This window comes from Eriocheir sinensis, chromosome 33 (genome assembly GCF_024679095.1).
Source record: "Eriocheir sinensis breed Jianghai 21 chromosome 33, ASM2467909v1, whole genome shotgun sequence".
Taxonomy (NCBI): Eukaryota; Metazoa; Arthropoda; class Malacostraca; order Decapoda; family Varunidae; genus Eriocheir; species Eriocheir sinensis.
In genome coordinates, this window is record NC_066541.1 from 8355760 (window position 1) to 8372684 (window position 16925).

General features: G+C 48.1%; 1 protein-coding gene across 1 annotated transcript; it reads right to left on the minus strand.

The window, feature by feature from the left end:
• Positions 1-1206: 1206 nt before the first annotated feature.
• Positions 1207-16491, minus strand: LOC127006680 (uncharacterized). The gene is made up of 3 exons (XM_050876873.1): positions 16324-16491; positions 5110-5303; positions 1207-2583 (listed from the first exon to the last, which is right to left on the minus strand). The coding sequence occupies exons 2-3, from the start codon at positions 5274-5276 to the stop codon at positions 1524-1526; spliced, it is 1227 nt and encodes a 408-aa protein (XP_050732830.1). The 5' UTR covers positions 5277-5303; positions 16324-16491; the 3' UTR covers positions 1207-1523.
• Positions 16492-16925: the final 434 nt, after the last annotated feature.

The window sequence follows — 16925 nt, forward strand, 5'->3', positions numbered from 1 at the left end:
AGGTAAGGCAGGAAAGTTTGTTCCAGAGCCACGTTAATTGTAATTTTTCTCTGTTTTATATTGTTTTGATGGGCGTATTATGGGCTAGACACGATGCAAAATTTAACCATTCCCTCTGAGGACCAAGAGAGGGAAGTCTTGCACTTATCTTGGCAAAAATTAACCATTCACTCTGGGGAGGAAGTCTTGCATAGCTCTTGGCAAAACCAGTGACATACAATCGAGATCCTTCACCCTTTAATCAGAATAACTCTAAGAACAAACAAACTCCACAATCACCTCACGCCCTAAACCAGAATAAACCTACACAGAATAAACCTCCACAAGATAAACAGAATAAACAAAATAAACAATAAAAATAGGCAGAATAAACCTCCACTAACAAAACACACAAAAAAATAAAAAATAAAAATTAACACTTCACAGAATAAACAGAATAAAGAATAAACCTCCACAAACAAAATAAACACAAACAAACAAATAAACACGAACAAAAATAACCAATAAACCTCCACAAACACCCAACGCCCCTAACACTGAACCATCAAATCCCCGCCCAGCGGAGGGCAGCGCCGCGGCACACCCCACGTGGCCGCCGCGCAGCACGCCCAGCACCACACTCTTCGCCTTACCGTGCTGCTGGTGCCTCTGTGGACGGTCCTGGATGCCTCGCCGAGAAGACACACGCGCCTGGACACACTGCAGGGCTCCGATGACACACAATTTGACACAATACACAATAACCGAGTACTCCCCGCGGCCACACGCGCACCAACACTACACTGACCAGGGGCTCAATAAATATGGGTTGTACAATCGCAAATATTACATCTTCGCTTTATTGTAATAACTGGTGACTGTAAAAACATAGAATGAGACTTTACAAAGATTATAATAGACTATTATTTCGACTGTAAGCGGTCTTTGGTTTCATATAAAAATCATTTACATTACAATACTCCGGAGCCTCGAGTCCGCCCAGCTGATGATGACGTCACGGGCAGGGTCCCTCCCCGCCTCCCTGCCCATCCTCACCCCTGGCAGCCCCGTGTTTGGAACGACTTGCCGGCGGCTTCCCTTTCCAATCAGACATTTTATAATGATAAGTAATACCTTCCATGGCGATACAACTTTCATGAAATTACATCACGCACAATCAATGTAAAGTAATTACATACTACACAATATGAATTTGATAATTCAGTGCATTTAGGTATATCTAATAATAATGATTATTTGTACTAAATCAGAAAAAAAATATGTTCACACGACCTGACGCACATCAGTGTGATGTCAAGGAGCATGATGAGTGTTATGTCACCGCCACCACCACCACCCCCACCAGGGCCACCATCACTAGTGTGCCAGAGAGCACCACTGCAAGGCACCACGCAGTACAACACACCATCACTGCAGGGCACGGGGGGCAGTGACGCACGCCCCTCGCATAGCAAGCAAAATCATTTCCAAGGAAGAACCAACATTGCGTTGCTTCGGATGGCAGGGCCTTGGACAGGGCTGCTTCAGACGCACCCACCGCCCCCCACCCCGCGGCCCTCGTCCCCCGAGGAGTAACTGTTGCCGCGGGGAGGCGTGATGCTGCCGACCACGTCCTGTTGGTAACCAGAGTCAGACTGCGTTGGAGATTCATCCTCCGTTTCCCCGGTGGCAGCGGAGGTGGCTGGGTTGGAACTGCTGACGCTGGTGGTTATGGTGGTTGTGGCGGATGCTATCTTAGGAGCACGCAAGAAGACTGTCCTCATCCCTGCGGCCAGGTTGAAGGACTTACACTTGAGGAGGCTGCAAAGGATGTTGTGGAACTCTGGGCTGATGAGGAAATACAGGACAAAGTTGGACACGTTGCCCATCATCTGCAGGAGATTGGAGATACCGGCAAAGGTGAGCAGCCTAGAGGCCAGGTGCTTACCGCAGTGGTCCTGATTGGTGTGTAAGAAGCCCAGGTAGTACACAATGACCGGCGCGTTGAAGATGTAGAAGAGCGCCGTGAACCAGAACAGCAACAGCACCAGGCGTCGCTCTCGTTCCCGCCTGGTCGCCGGCACGCCTCGGCCGAAGCCTTCTTGAATGCTACGCAGGTGCCTCAGGCGCATCGTGATACGCACATTGCAGAAGGTGATGACGACGGCGGGCACAAGGCGGGAGAATATTTCCCTGAGCCAGGCGTAGGCCGGGTACCATGCGTGCCATTGGTGCTGCTTGGAGTAGCCGTCAGTGGGCAACCAGTCTTTGTCAACTCTGTCCACGGTACCCACCACCATGGTGGGCACGTACATCAGCAGCACCACAATTGTGGCCGTGACCACGCCGTTCCGATACATGCTGTCAGTCTGGCTGCGCGGGTACAGGTCATGGCGACACACCGCCAGGAACCTCTCGAAGGCGAACATTCCCATCAGGTAGAAGCTGAGGATCTGCGCCGCGATGCTCAGCGACCAGCCGAAGTGAGCGTAGTAACCCGCCAGGGACCGAGAGCCAAGGGGAGTGATGCCGCCCTTGGTCAGGCACACGGGCACGGTGAGCACACACAGGGACAGGTCCACACACGCCAGGGCGCGGAGCCACCTGCGGGACCACCATCACCACACTGAGCAAACCGTACACACATACACACACACTTTGGGAACATTAATATGATGTTTGAGTTTGTACATTGTTGTACGTGCATGCGTAGGTGTATATGTGTGACATGTGTGATATGATAATGCACATGACACAACCCTTCCCCCATCTTCCCACCCCCACGACAGCCCCAACAGAGCCACCTGCCGCCACGCACCTGTAGGTCCTGACGCACACAAACAAATAAACACGAACAAAAATAACCAATAAACCTCCACAAACACCCAACGCCCCTAACACTGAACCATCAAATCCCCGCCCAGCGGAGGGCAGCGCCGCGGCACACCTCACGTGGCCGCCGCGCAGCACGCCCAGCACCACACTCTTCGCCTTACCGTGCTGCTGGTGCCTCTGTGGACGGTCCTGGATGCCTCGCCGAGAAGACACACGCGCCTGGACACACTGCAGGGCTCCGATGACACACAATTTGACACAATACACAATAACCGAGTACTCCCCGCGGCCACACGCGCACCAACACTACACTGATCAAGGGCTCAATAAATATGGGTTGTACAATCGCAAATATTACATCTTCGCTTTATTGTAATAACTGGTGACTGTAAAAACATAGAATAAGACTTTACAAAGATTATAATAGACTATTATTTCGACTGTAAGCTGTCTTTGGTTTCATATAAAAATCATTTACATTACAATACTCCGGAGCCTCGAGTCCGCCCAGCTGATGATGACGTCACGGGCAGGGTCCCTCCCCGCCTCCCTGCCCATCCTCACCCCTGGCAGCCCCGTGTTTGGAACGACTTGCCGGCGGCTTCCCTTTCCAATCAGACATTTTATAATGATAATTAATACCTTCCATGGCGCACAACTTTCATGATAATTACATACTACACAATATGAATTTGATAATTCAGTGCATTTAGGTATATCTAATAATAATGATTATTTGTACTAAATCAGAAAAAAAATATGTTCACACGACCTGACGCACATCAGTGTGATGTCAAGGAGCATGACGAGTGTTATGTCACCGCCACCACCACCACCCCCACCAGGGCCACCATCACTAGTGTGCCAGAGAGCACCACTGCAAGGCACCACGCAGTACAACACACCATCACTGCAGGGCACGGGGGGCAGTGACGCACGCGCCTCGCATAGCAAGCAAAATCATTTCCAAGGAAGAACCAACATTGCGTTGCTTCGGATGGCAGGGCCTTGGACAGGGCTGCACCCAGACCCACCCTGCCCCCACCCCGCGGCCCTCGTCCCCCGAGGAGTAACTGTTGACGCGGGGAGGCGTGATGCTGCCGACCACGTCCTGTTGGTAACCAGAGTCAGACTGCGTTGGAGATTCATCCTCCGTTTCCCCGGTGGCAGCGGAGGTGGCTGGGTTGGAACTGCTGACGCTGGTGGTTATGGTGGTTGTGGCGGATGCTATCTTAGGAGCACGCAAGAAGACTGTCCTCATCCCTGCGGCCAGGTTGAGGGACTTACACTTGAGGAGACTGCAAAGGATGTTGTGGAACTCTGGGCTGATGAGGAAATACAGGACAAAGTTGGACACGTTGCCCATCATCTGCAGGAGATTGGAGATACCGGCAAAGGTGAGCAGCCTAGAGGCCAGGTGCTTACCGCAGTGGTCCTGATTGGTGTAAGAAGCCCAGGTAGTACACAATGACCGGCGCGTTGAAGATGAAGAGCGCCGTGAACCAGAACAGCAACAGCACCAGGCGTCGCTCTCGTTCCGCCTGGTCGCCGGCACGCCTCGGCCGAAGCCTTCTTGAATGCTAATCGCAGGTGCCTCAGGCGCATCGTGATACGCACATTGCAGAAGGGTGATGACGACGGCGGGCACAAGGCGGGAGAATATTTCCCTGAGCCAGGCGTAGGCCGGGTACCATGCGTGCCATTGGTGCTGCTTGGAGTAGCCGTCAGTGGGCAACCAGTCTTTGTCAACTCTGTCCACGGTACCCACCACCATGGTGGCACGCATCAGCAGTACATCACACACCATTGTGGCCGTGACCACGCCGTTCCGATACATGCTGTCAGTCTGGCTGCGCGGGTACAGGTCATGGCGACACACCGCCAGGAACCTCTCGAAGGCGAACATTCCCATCAGGTAGAAGCTGAGGATCTGCGCCGCGATGCTCAGCGACCAGCCGAAGTGAGCGTAGTAACCCGCCAGGGACCGAGAGCCAAGGGGAGTGATGCCGCCCTTGGTCAGGCACACGGGCACGGTGAGCACACACAGGGACAGGTCCACACACGCCAGGGCGCGGAGCCACCTGCGGGACCACCATCACCACACTGAGCAAACCGTACACACATACACACACACTTTGGGAACATTAATATGATGTTTGAGTTTGTACATTGTTGTACGTGCATGCGTAGGTGTATATGTGTGACATGTGTGATATGATAATGCACATGACACAACCCTTCCCCCATCTTCCCACCCCCACGACAGCCCCAACAGAGCCACCTGCCGCCACGCACCTGTAGGTCCTGACGCGCATGAGTGGCCGCGTCAGCACGATCAGGTTGAGGGAGTTGGTGACGATTCCGGTCGCGATGAGCACCGGGAACATGTAGTGGAAGATCACCGTGTACAGCTCCCCCACCTCCTGCCTCGCGTCCTCCAGGCACTTCGGGCCCTCCGCCATGGCCCCGCGCGTAACTCCTCTCGTCAGCTGTGGACCAACGTTGTGTTTTAACAAGAGCCATTCAAAGCCTGTCCCTCGTTGCTTCTCGCTGCTCCCCTTCCACCCCTCGTCCTCCTTCAATTATCCTCCTCCCAAAACCGTGTAATGCCAGTACACAAATTGCCGCTTATCTCTCTCTCTCTCTCTCTCTCTCTCTCTCTCTCTCTCTCTCTCGTGTGTGTGTGTGTGTGTGTGTGTGTTAGTATACGTGTCACAGCCTGCATGAACGCTCTGCTGAATTAAACTACTCCCCTGATCCTGCTTCCACCTCATTATTATTATTGGTGACGCGCTTCCCGCAGAGCCAGAGGAGGAAAGTAAAAAAAAAACGTCCCATGACCATCTTGACAAGTGTTCTGGACAGACACAGATAAAGGGATGCCCAGTCCCCTGCCTCACCCTGCTGTGGAGTTCGAACAATGTGTCCCTATTATCGGTTAAGTGGATCAAGTGCTGGAATATAGTGACATGTATTCATAATCCTCGTGTTTAAAAGGTATCAAGTCCACTCGTGCATAATGTTGGTGCATAAGTAAAGAAGGAAATGGGTGAATGAAGTGAGAGAAAATATCTAAATATGTTCAATGATAAAAAAAAAATGCGAAACAAATGAAATGAAATAAAATGAAACAAAACAAAAGAAAGTAAAGTCAGCACACACACACACACACACACACACACACACACACACACACACACCGGGCTGCAAGGCTTCAAGGCCACACAGGCGGCGGTTCGAGTCCCGCTCAGGCCGGATTCTTTCCGCTGACTTTTTTTTTTTTACAGCTACGGAGACAGTTCAAGGGCGTAATGAAAAAAAAAAAAAAAAAAGCACGCTACTTACTGCTCCAGAGCAGGGGTTAAAGGAGTGTTCAAAATCAGAGGTCAGTTTCGGGAGGAGAGGTGTCCTGATACCCTCCTCTTAAAAGAGTTCAAGTCATAGGCAGGAGGAAATACAGATGAAGGAAGATTGTTTCAGAGTTTACCAGCGTGAAGGATGAAAGAGTGAAAATGCTGGTTAACTCTTGCATAAGGGGTTTGGACAGTATAGGGATAAGCATGAGTAGAAAGTCGTGTGCAGCGGGGCCGCGGGAGGAGGGGAGGCATGCAGTTAGCAAGTTCAGAAGAGCAGTCAGCATGAAAATATCGATAGAAGATAGAAAGAGAGGTAACATGGCGGCGGAATTTGAGAGGTAGAAGACTATCAGTATGAGAAGGAGAGCTGATGAGACGAAGAGCCTTTGATTCCACTCTGTCAAGGAGAGCTGTGTGAGTGGAGCCATACGAGGGCGGACAAGGCCCCTGTAAATGGACAGCAACTGTGCGGAGGAGAAGAACTGGCGGAGACGGTACAGAACGCCCAGCCTCGAGGAAGTTGATTTAGTAAGAGATGAGATTATGAAGTTTCCAGTTTAGATTTTGAGTTAAGGATAGACCGAGGATGTTTAGTGTTAAGGAAGGTGATAGCTGGGTGTTGTCAAAGAATAGGGGATAATTGTTTGGAAGATTATGTCGAGTGGAGAGATGGAGAAACTGTGTTTTTGAGGCGTTGAAGGACACCAGGTTCCTCTTGCCCCAATCGGAAATAATAGTAAGGTCTGAGGCTAAGCGTTCTGCAGCCTCCAGCCTTGAGTCGTTAAGTTCCTGTAGGGTGGGTCTATTATTAAAAGAAGTTGAGTAATGCAGAGTGGAATCATCGGCATAGGAATGGATAGGACAGTTCGTTTTGGAAAGAAGATCATCAATGAACAACAGAAAGAGAGTGGGAGATAGGACAGAACACTGTGGGACACCACTGTTAATAGGTTTAGGGGAAGAACAGTGACCGTCTACCACAACAGAAATAGAACGGTCAGAAAGGAAACTGGAGATAAAGGTACAGTAGGAGGGTAGTTTGGAAAGCAAAGATTTGTGCCAGACCCTATCAAAAGCTTTTGATATGTCCAGCGCAATAGCAAAGGTTTCACCGAAACGGCTAAGAGAGGATGACCAAGAGTCAGTTAAGAAGGCTAGGAGATCACCAGTAGAACGCCCCTTGCGGAACCCATACTGGCGATCAGATAGAAGGCCAGAAGGTAGAAAGGTGCTTTTGAATCTTCCGGTTAAGGATTGATTCAAAAGTTTTAGATAGACAAGAAAGTAAACCTATAGGACGTTAGTTTGAGGGATTGGAACGGTCACCCTTCTTAGGCACAGGCTGTATGAAGGCATACTTCCAGCAGGAAGGAAAGGTAGATGTTGACAGGCAGAGGCGAAAGAGTTTGACCAGGCAGGGTGACAGCACGGAGGCACAGTTTTTAAGGACAATAGGAGGCACGCCATCAGGTCCATAAGCCTTCTGAGGATTGAGGCCAGAGAGGGCATAGAAAACATCATTTTGAAGAATCTTTATAACAGGCATAAAGGAGTCAGAGGGGGGATGAGTAGGAGGCCCAGAATCGTCCAGAGTGGAGTTTTTAGAAAAAGTTTGAGAGAAGAATTCAGCCTTAGAGATAGATGAGACGGCAGTGTTGCCATTAGAACTGAGGAGTGGAGGGAAAGATGAAGAAGTGAGGTTGGAGGAGATGTTTTTGGCTAGATGCCAGAAGTCACGGGAAGAGTTAGAGAAAGTAAAGTTTTGGCATTTTCTATTAATGAAAGAGTTACTATACCATGTTCAATTAATTAAGCTAGATTCCTGGCGCCTAGGCAGGTTGGTAAGCTTGCAGCTGATTGGCTGTACCGCTCTCTCGCAGACACTCATGTCGGACCACATCTTGCATGCTCGAGTGAGACATGTTTCTATATTGTATGCCATAGCTCACCTCATATACGAGATAGCCAGTTTTGGTTGACACCATCAGAATCAACAGTGACTGTAGAATCAAGATGTATTGTAAAAACTCGACAAAACAAAAAAGACAATGGTATTACGATGAGCTGAACCGTGAATATGTTAAAAAATTGTTTATAACATGTTTTACTTATGCTCGTTGTTTTCAACAGTTGCTCATTTACTGCAGAAATATGTTATCACGTTACGTAGGAAAATCTCTCGTGAACACGATAGAGTGATCAGAATACAGATAAAGCTCCACATATTGAAAACACAGAGTTATTTATAGCAACATGTCACTCGCCGCAACCATCACGGCGCGCGCGACACTCGGCGTGTGGAGGCAGTGAAGTTCGACACTAAACAACTGATGATCTCCCGCTCTGTTGGTGTGCAGGTGGCACATTTTCTTTTCACAAAATATCAGAATGTCACATGTAAGTGGTATTGTCAGTGATATGTATTTTCATGCTCTAGAACACCAACTCCAAAATCATTGCTCCGTTTTGGGTATTTGCAGCGATACTTTCATACATAAAAGGTGTTCAAAAGGTAGAGTACTTAGTGTGTCCATATTTATTTACAAGGAAGGAAAAACAAAGTCACAGCTTCATCATAAGATTCATCATCATAGCAAAATACACGAGTAATGTCAAATACAAAATAAAAACGAGTAAGGATAAAGATGTACATAGTATTTTGAATAACATGTTATGTAGCAATAACTGTAGCCTGCTTCTGTATATATCTTTCTCTATTCCTTCTGATTTTACTCAGAAGATAATGGCGTGTTACATACATTCATCGTCAGTTTCCTCATCATCAATACATACAATAAAACTTTCTAATCAGTTGTTTAGTGTCTAACTTCACTGCCTCCACACGCCGAGTGTCGCGCGCGCTGTGATGGTTGCGGCGAGTGACATGTTGCGATAAATAACTCTGTGTTTTCCATATATGGAGCTTTATCTGTATTCTGATCACTCTATCGTGTTCACAAGAGATTTTCCTACGTAACGTGATAATATATTTCTGCAGTAAATGAACATCTGTTGAAAACAGCGAGCATAAGTAAAACATGTTTTAAACATTTTTTAACATCTTCACGGTTCAACTCATCGTAATACCATTTTCTTTTTTGTTTTGTACATCTCGATTCTACAGTCATTGCTGAGTCTGATGGTTTCAACCAAAACTGGCTATCTCGTATATGAGGTGAGCTATGGCATATAATAAAGAAACATGTCTCACTCGAGCATGCAAGATGTGGTCCGACATGAGTGTCTGTGAGAGAGCGGTGCAGCCAATCAGCTGCAAGCTTACCAACCTGCCTAGGCGCCAGGAATCTAGCTTAAGTGAACCTACTTTTTTTATAGGAGTGGTTACTGTCCCCCCTTGAGCAAGGGGATGAGGTGTGTGGTGTGGAAGATCCTGGCAGTACCCAGAGATCGACAAGAATGAGCACTTACTCACGTAGTGAGGGTACCTGCTGGCGAAAGCGAGTCCAACTTGTGATCAGGCCGTGGTGAATAACACACACACACACACACACACACACACACACACACACACACACACACACACACACACACACACACACACACACACCTCACGAATTTTTAGATAATGTAACAAAAGAGATGCAACCCCCCCCCCCAAAAAAAAAAAAAAAAAAGAACACAGAACACAAATTCACACAGCACCGAACACACCCACGTCAGTCCCTTGCCCTCTGCCGCCTCGCCCACGCCCCTGCCGGACCAACAGAAGCACCACGCAGAGCTCTTCAGCAGCTCGACCACCTCCCTCTCAACAGCCCTCCCGCAAGTCGCCCAAGACACTGACAAGAAACACGAAAACCCAGGCTAAACAGATATAAAAATTAACAAAAAAATATAACAACATACATCCTCTCTCCTTATCCTACTCTGCCTTCTACTGTCCCCCCCTCCCTCCCTCCCTCCCTTCCCTTCCCTTTCCTGTCCTCCTCCTCCTTCACACGGGCTAAGTTGAAATTTCCTTTTTTGTAATCCGTCAGTGATACCAGATTACAAAAAACAAATCAACTTAGCCCGTGCACTGCTTCCCCCTACGACCTGGGACCAACTTGGCATCACCGACAATACAATCGACAACGCGTGGAACGTCTTCAAAGATAAGCTGTTGCAAGTAGAGAAGGCTACAGTGCCTACGAAATCCAGGCGAGTAAATGGGGCCGTAGATCCACCGTGGATGACCAGATAAATAAAAAGGGCAGTAAACCTAAAAAAAAGGAATTATAATTTGATGAAAGAGAATGCTACGGCGGAAGCCAGCACACAGTACCACAACAGCCTCAGAGCTTGTCGCAGCCTTATTCGGAGTAGCAAACGCAACTATGAAAAGCAAATAGCGCGCGAAATCAAAACTAACTCCAAGAAATTCTTCACGTACATAAGATCGAAAAAGAAAAGAAAATCCAATATTGGTCCCCTGACAGACGAGACTGGATCTGTAACTCAGGACAGTAAACAGATGGCCAGAATCCTCAACAGTAACTTCGCATCCGTATTCACAGTCGAGGACAGGACATCGAAACCATTCCCGAGAGTGGCAGGAAAAATACTCGAAAAGATTATTAGAGATAAACTTGTTAAGTTTCTAGAAAACAATAATATAATCTCCGACACCCAGCATGGCTTCAGAAACAAGCGCTCCTGCCTAACGAATTTATTAGACTTCTTCCAAGGTATATATAAGAACTGGGATGCCCACATCCCCAGTGATGTTATATACCTGGACTTTCAGAAAGCCTGAAACTGCACTCGGCGGGCATCGGAGCCAATCTGATCGCGTGGATAAGAGATTGTCTCACCGACAGAAAACAACGAGTACTACTCAACGGACAGCCTTCCGATTGGCTACCAGTCACTAGTGGAGTGCCTCAAGGGTCAGTGCTGGGACCCATCCTCTCTATCATATATATCAATGACCTAGAATCAGGACTGAAATCCATAATATCGAAATTTGCAGATGACATCAAGGTGGGTGGAGATGCCCTCACAAAGACCGACTGCGAAATCATTCAGAAAGACCTCAATCACATTATCGAATGGTCGGAAAAATGGCAAATGTCTTTTAATGTTGACAAATGCAAAGTCATGCACATTGGGTCCCAAAATAGTAACCACACATACATCATGAATGGGAGACCTCTGCAAGCGATGCAGGAGGAAAAGCAGGAGGAGAATCTTGGAGTTACTATCAGCAGTGACCTGAAACACGCGAATCACTGTAAAAAAGCATACAACAAGGCCAACATTATGCTCGGGTTCATAGCGAGGAACTTCGAGTGTAAAACACCAGACGTGATGCTATCCTTGTATAATTCCATGGTAAGACCGCACCTCGAGTATGCAGTGCAGTTCTGGTCCCCCAATTACAGAAAGGACATTGCTTTACTGGAAAGGATTCAACGACGCGCCACAAAGATGATTCCAACCTTCAGTGCTCAACCGTACGAGGAACGACTCAAGCGATTCAATCTCTTTACATTGGAGAAAAGACGCCTACGAGGGGATATGATTCAAGTCTTCAAGTATCTAAAAAAGTTCAATAACGCCGATTACTCCAAATTCTTTGAACTGCAAACCAACTCAAGAACTAGAAATAACGGTTTACCCATTCAGTCGAGTCGATGTAACACAGACATTGGAAGGAGTTTCTTTTCAAACCGAGTCATCCGCCACTGGAACAATCTTTCCTCAGAAGTAGTAAATGCGAATACCATCAACTCCTTCAAATATAGAATCGACCGTCATTTCGCTGCGTCAGGAGTAAACTGAATAACGAGGGGCTTCCATCTGCTCCTCAATATCGAGGTGCTTTCATCTGCTCACCAAGCCCCAAGTGGCGGTCGAGCAGATTAAATCACCCAAGCGGGCGACCTCGTAATGAGCCAATAGGCTTTCTGTTGCCTGCATTTCCATGTTTCCATGTTTCTCCTCCTGTGCTTCCCTCCCTCCCCGCGTCATACATCCTCTCCCTTTCCCCTACTCTACTTCCTACTGTCCCTCTCTCCCTCCCTCCCCCTTTCCCTTACCTCCTCCTCCTCCTCCTTCTCCTCCTGTGCTTCCCTCCCTCCCCCCGTCACATACATCCTCTCTTCTCCCCTACACTCTCCTACTGTCCTTCCTTCCGTCCCCTCCCCCTCGCTCCGCCCCCCCATTCCCTCCTCCTCCTTTTCCTGTCCTTTCCCCCCGTCCCCCTCTGCCTCCTCCTGTCCTTCCCCTCCTCCTCCTCCTCCTCCCCCTTTCCTCCTAGCTCCTGTCATTCGTCGGGGGAGCAGAGTTGTCAGGTGGCAGATAAGTGACTGAGCAAGTACTACTATCATATCCTGCCTACCTTTCTGCCGCCGCTGTTCAAGTTGTTTTTTCTAATAATATATCTTCGTCTCTTCCTCCCGTGGGAAAGGAAATTACATGTGCTGAGGCGAGATTGCTAACGTTTATTTTTGTGCTTTCAACGATAGCTGTGTTTACTTGGAGCTAGGCTAATAAGGTTAAAGAAATGTGAAGAACTCTATGGTCCAAACAGTCCCTACCCCAGTCCAACCAGTCCACAGTCCCTATCCCAATCCAACCAGTCCACAGTTCCTCCTACAGACCAGCCCCATCTATAACTCAGGCACACTACAGGCACACCATCAATCCAGTCATACTTCCAGCCCCTCCACACCCTAACCACATCCCAGATTCTTCCACAAACCAGCCCCATCTCAGCCCCATCTATGACTCAGGCACATCACGGACACACCCTCAGCCCAGTCACACCCCTAGCTCCTCCCATAGCCATACATAACCCCTCCCACACCTTAGCCATATCACGGTCACTTCCACAACCCTGCCACATCTCAGTCCTCTTCACAACCCTGCCACATCCCTTCCACATCCCAGTCCCTTCTACAGCCCTGCCACATCCCAGTCCTTTTCACAACCCTGCCACATCCCTTCCACATCTCAGTCCCTACTATAACCGTACCACATCCCAATCTCTATCACAACCCTGCCACATCCCAGTTTCATCCATGACCACATCCCAGACCCCCCCAACCATACCAGTCCACACCCGCTCATTCATCCACATCACAGTCCTCTACACCAACACCCAAGATGTTTTAACCAGTTCCTTCTGCATCTCCTTATACGGCCGCTTCTCTCCCCCCATCCTTACCCCCTCGCCTCCCCACACACCAGGGTACAGAGTGTTGCAGAAGGGGTACACGGCGGCGCCCTACGTGGTGTGTGGAGGTCCCGGGGGAGGATAAGGCGCCAGGCGGGGGTGTGGAAGAGACTAATGAGGAGGAGAAGGAGGAGGAGGAGGAGGAGAGTGGGTGAGAAGCGTAACTCTTCTCCTCCGCTACTGTGTCACCGCCGCCGCCTTCTCCACCGCCAGCTACAGCGTGAACAACAGACGCTCTAAGAGTGGTGGTGATAATGGCTGTTGTTTGGGGAGCTGGTGGTGTACTGTGGGTGTTGTGTTGATAGTGGTGGTGGTGATATCGGTGGTGTTAGGATATAAAAATTGTGTCTACTTTAGTTACTGTTTCTGGGATAATCAAGTTCTCTGCCACGACTACTACTACTATTACTACTACTACTACTACTACTACTACTACTGCTACTACTACTACTACTACTACTACTACTACTACTGCTACTACTACTACTACTGCTACTGCTACTACTACTACTAAATGAACGACAACCATAGCAGTCACCATCACAACCAGGAAACATCACCATGATCCATGATCCATGACAATGCAAGATGGCGCCACTATAAACACTCGCCTGCGCCAGAACGGGCTGGGCCGACCATCAGGCCCCACCTGGAAGAAGCCTTGGGCCGACCATCAGGCCCCACCGGGAAGATGCCTACCGGCGCAATAAGCAACAACGTAAAAAAAAAAAAAAAAAAAATGATCACCACAACCACCACAACCAACATCCACCACTTACCTTCAACAGCACCACTACCACACACGACCACACACACGACCACGACTAAAAATGACCAACTCTTATTTTCACACGACGTTCCTTTATTCTTGGACACTTTTTTTCCGTTCGTCCGTGGGAAAGACAAACGAACAGAGCACAGACACACCACTAACCAAACCCTGTAGCCTCATACCCTCTCTCCCCTACCCTCCTCTCCCTACAAGCTTTCCTCTTCTTTCACACCCTCTCCCCAGCCCTCTATCACCCCTCCTATCACCCCTCCCTCTTTAACATTACCCAGACCGCCCCTCACGTAATGCATGCCACGCCCAACACGGTATTACAAGGACAGAATGTTTCCTTTTCTCTCGACTTGTTGGTTTGTTTATTTTCTCTCCATGTAGGAGTTGGCGGTCAATTCATCTGTTCAGTTTTCTTTTTTTTCTTCTTCTTTTGCTTGGTTTGCGTTTGTATATTTTCTTAGGATTAATTAACCTTGTGTGTTTGTGTATGTAAAGTGAGATGCAAAAATAAAGATGAGGCATAGCTATGGAGGAGGAGGAGGAGGAGGAGAAGGAGATGAAGCACGTTTAAACAGCGGTGAACCTTTGACGATGATGATGATGATGATGATGATGATAATGATTAAGAGGAAGAGGAAGAAGAGAAGGAGGAAGAGGAAGAGGAGGAGGAGGAGGAGGAGGAGATGAAGCACGTTTAAACAGCGGTGAACCTATGACGATGATGATGATGATTAAGAGAAAGAGGAAGAAGAAGAGAAGGAGGAGGAGGAGGAGGAGGAGGAGGAGGAGGACAATGCTGGTGACTACTATGATTATAATGATGGTGGTGGTAGTGATGGAGGTGGTGCAGGCTGGAGGATGTGACACTATCAACACCTATACTTATCTTCCAACGCCACCACCACCACCGACACCACCACTACCACCGCAAACATCGCCATCATCACCATACCACGATCTCCTCACCATCATCAGCACATCCCCATACAATAATCACACCACTTCATCATTACCATTACCATCACCATCACCACACCATCACTATAACACCACGGTCCCCTCACCATCATCAGCACATCCCCATACGATAACCACACCACTTCATCATTACCATCACCATCACCACACCATCACTATAACACCACGGTCCCCTCACCATCATCACATCACCATACGAAAACAACACCACTTTATCATTACCATCACCATCACCACACCATCACTATAACACCACGGTCCCCTCACCATCATCACCACTTCCCAATACAATAACCGAACCATTTTACCATTCCTGTCACCATCATCACACCATTGCTATAACAACACCACGGTACCATCACCAATATCACCATACACGCACTATAACCACTACAGTTTCCCATTACCACCTCGCTATATTTTCCTTCCACTGTAATTGATCATCACCACGCAACAGAAACACCACTATCTCATCACCACATCACTCGCCACATCACTCGCCACATCCTCTCACCTCCTCGAGCACACTCTCATAAAACGATAACTTCAAGAGACGCTAAGCCGCAGGTGAGAAATGTTTGTTTTCCTTTCAAGATAATTACCAAGAAGAATGCGAATGTTTTTATTTCACAATGATTCTAGTTTTTTTTTTTCCATATCCGTGTTTTTTTTCTCCGTAAGTGTCAGGTAAATGCTCATCTGGTAAAATCTCACAGGTGATACTGATAGTGGTGGTGGTGGTGATGGTGGTGATGGTACTCGTGCTGGTGTTGATGGTGTTGATGGTGGTAGGAGTGGTGGTGAGTGAGATATCATCTGTTATAACCACCCTTCAAACCATGGCACACACACACACACACACACACACACACACCACCAACAAACTTATAATGAAAACGTGAAAAAACCTGTCCAGCATTCGTTTGACAAATCAACCTTCCCGCGCCCCATAAACAAAGACAAAAGGCAAGGAAAAAAAAAACTACTTCACAGAATAACCACATGAATATCCTACAGCACAAACACTTCATATATAATTACGTACACCTCCCAAACACTTCACTTCATAATCAACACACCCTCCGCCAAGACACTCAACGCATAATTAACACACACACACACACACACACACACACACACACACACACACACACACACACATATGACGCCACCACCACCACTACCACCACCTACACCACCACCTCCTTCACCTGTTTCCGCCTGCTTCTGCCCCTCGTCGCCCGCCAGGTAGCAGGTCACCTCATGTCACGCCGCCGTCACATCAGCCAGGGAGGGACCAGGCACCGCTCGCATGGTCCTCGCCGCGACTCAACATCTGCTGCCGACGCGAGAACCTCTGACTGGGCACTGGCTACTGACCCTGAGGCACCCCGGCTGGCTCTCTCTCTCTCTCTCTCTCTCTCTGACTGCTAGCCCCCACCCCTCCCCAGCAGCGTCATGTGCCACTCTTGTTTCTGATTCTTTCCTTTCTTTGTCTTTCCTTCCTCTTCGCCTTGACATTTTTAAACAAAGTCTTTGTACAACTTTTCCTTGATGCCTCTTGGAGTTCTATCTTCTGCTCCTGATGATGATGATTCACTACTACTACTTACACTACTACTACTACTACTACTACTACTACTACGTATACTGCTATTACTGCATCATTATCATAAACAAATACCATCGCATAGACATTTCATATTTAACAAAGAATCAATTATTATCATTGCCCATTTTCACCAACGCCACCGTCATCACAAACAACAACAACAACAACAACAACAACAACAATAATAATAAACCAGCAGCC